General features: G+C 74.6%; 1 protein-coding gene across 1 annotated transcript in view; it reads left to right on the top strand.

Moving 5' to 3' along the window:
• Positions 1 to 1046, top strand: part of LOC110390426 (protein phosphatase Slingshot homolog 3-like) — a gene marked incomplete in the record, with an annotated part of 12623 nt that extends 11577 nt beyond the window's left edge. The window contains 3 exon segments of the mRNA XM_021381739.1: positions 50 to 250; positions 398 to 629; positions 705 to 1046. Of these exon segments, the coding sequence (XP_021237414.1) occupies positions 50 to 250; positions 398 to 629; positions 705 to 884 (613 nt within the window).
• Between the last annotated feature and the right edge of the window lie 283 nt (positions 1047 to 1329).

The raw sequence follows: 1329 nt of genomic DNA, 5'->3' as shown, positions 1-1329 counted from the left end.
GAAGCCGCTGTGTTCCCGGGAGCTGTGTCGCAGTGAGGTTGCGCTGCAGGGCCCGCGGGGGCCGGGCGCTGGTGCACTGCCGGATGGGGCTGAGCCGCTCGGCAGCCACGGTGCTGGCCTACGCCATGAAGGAGTTCGGCTGGTCCCTGGAGCGGGCGCTTCACCATGTCCGGCGCTGCCGGCCCGGCGTCCAGCCCAACCCCGGCTTCATGCGGCAGCTCGACTTCTACCAGGGCATCCTGAACGCCAGGTGGGTACGGCAGGGCTCTCGCTCTCGGGGAAGAGTGAGTTTTAGCACGGGGTTCTCGGGGCTGCGGTGGTGGAGTTTGGGGGACTCCCTCCCCACCCCACCCCCCCGCCCTCGGGTAGCGGGGTGAGCGCGGTGCTCGCTCGGCAGCCGGCACAGCAGCTTCTGGGAGCCGCGGGCGGCCGAGCCGGAGGAGGCCGTGCCCTGGGACGACGGGGGCCCGCCTCCGTCCCCCCCCGCCTCCTCCCCGGCCCCTGAGGAGGACGGCAGGCCGGGGCCGGGGGGGGCCGCCCGGCGTCCCCGCATCTCCCTGTGCGCCGTCATGCGGAGCATCAGTCAGATGGAAGCCCCCGAGCCCCCCGGGGAGCCCCTGGCTGGGGAGGTGAGCGCGGGGGGAGGCGGGGACGGGGTGGCCGTGGGCCGCAGCAGCTCTGGCTGGACACGGCCGCTCCCGTAGGCGTTCGAAGGCGACGAGGGTGGCTTGGGGCCAGCCCCCCCGACGCCAAGGCCCAGGTCCCGGCCCTGTCGCGTGGTGCGCCAGGCCAGCGTGGATGGAGAGCGCGGCCCTGGGGAAGAGCAGGACCCCGCGGGAAAGCGTTCCCCCAGCCTGGAGCCCGGCCCGCCCGGCGCCCCGTAACCCAGAGCTGGGGGCGTAGGGCGCAGCCCCCCTCCCCCTGCAGCAGCGCTTAGGGGCGCGGCCTGGGCCCGCTGGGGGCGAGGCCTAAGCGAGAGAGCACGCCCCTCACGGCACCAGCACCAGCACTCAGCGGGAGAGAATAAACCTCGAGAAGGGACGGTTCGCGGTGTGGAGACCCGTCCCTGCCTGGGAGCCGGGGGGGGCGGGAGGAAGGGAGGTTGGGGGGGCGGTGGCGCCGAGCACTACAACTCCCAGCGGGCTGTGCGCCCGCCGCCCGGCCCGCGCCCCCTGCTGCCCTGCCCGCGGGGCATGACGGGAAATGTAGTCCCGGCGCCATCTTGCGGGCGCCTTCCCCGTCGCCGTGGGAACCAGGCGCAGGCTCAGCCCGGGCAACGCTCGCACTCAGCGCTTTATTCTCCGCAGCCGCGAGCCGCCGTGCCGTGCC

The sequence above is a fragment of the Numida meleagris genome, unplaced genomic scaffold, assembly GCF_002078875.1.
Source record: "Numida meleagris isolate 19003 breed g44 Domestic line unplaced genomic scaffold, NumMel1.0 unplaced_Scaffold1029, whole genome shotgun sequence".
Lineage (NCBI taxonomy): Eukaryota > Metazoa > Chordata > Aves > Galliformes > Numididae > Numida > Numida meleagris.
The sequence above is the reverse complement of the archived record's forward strand: the minus strand, read 5'-3'. Positions and strand labels throughout refer to the sequence as shown.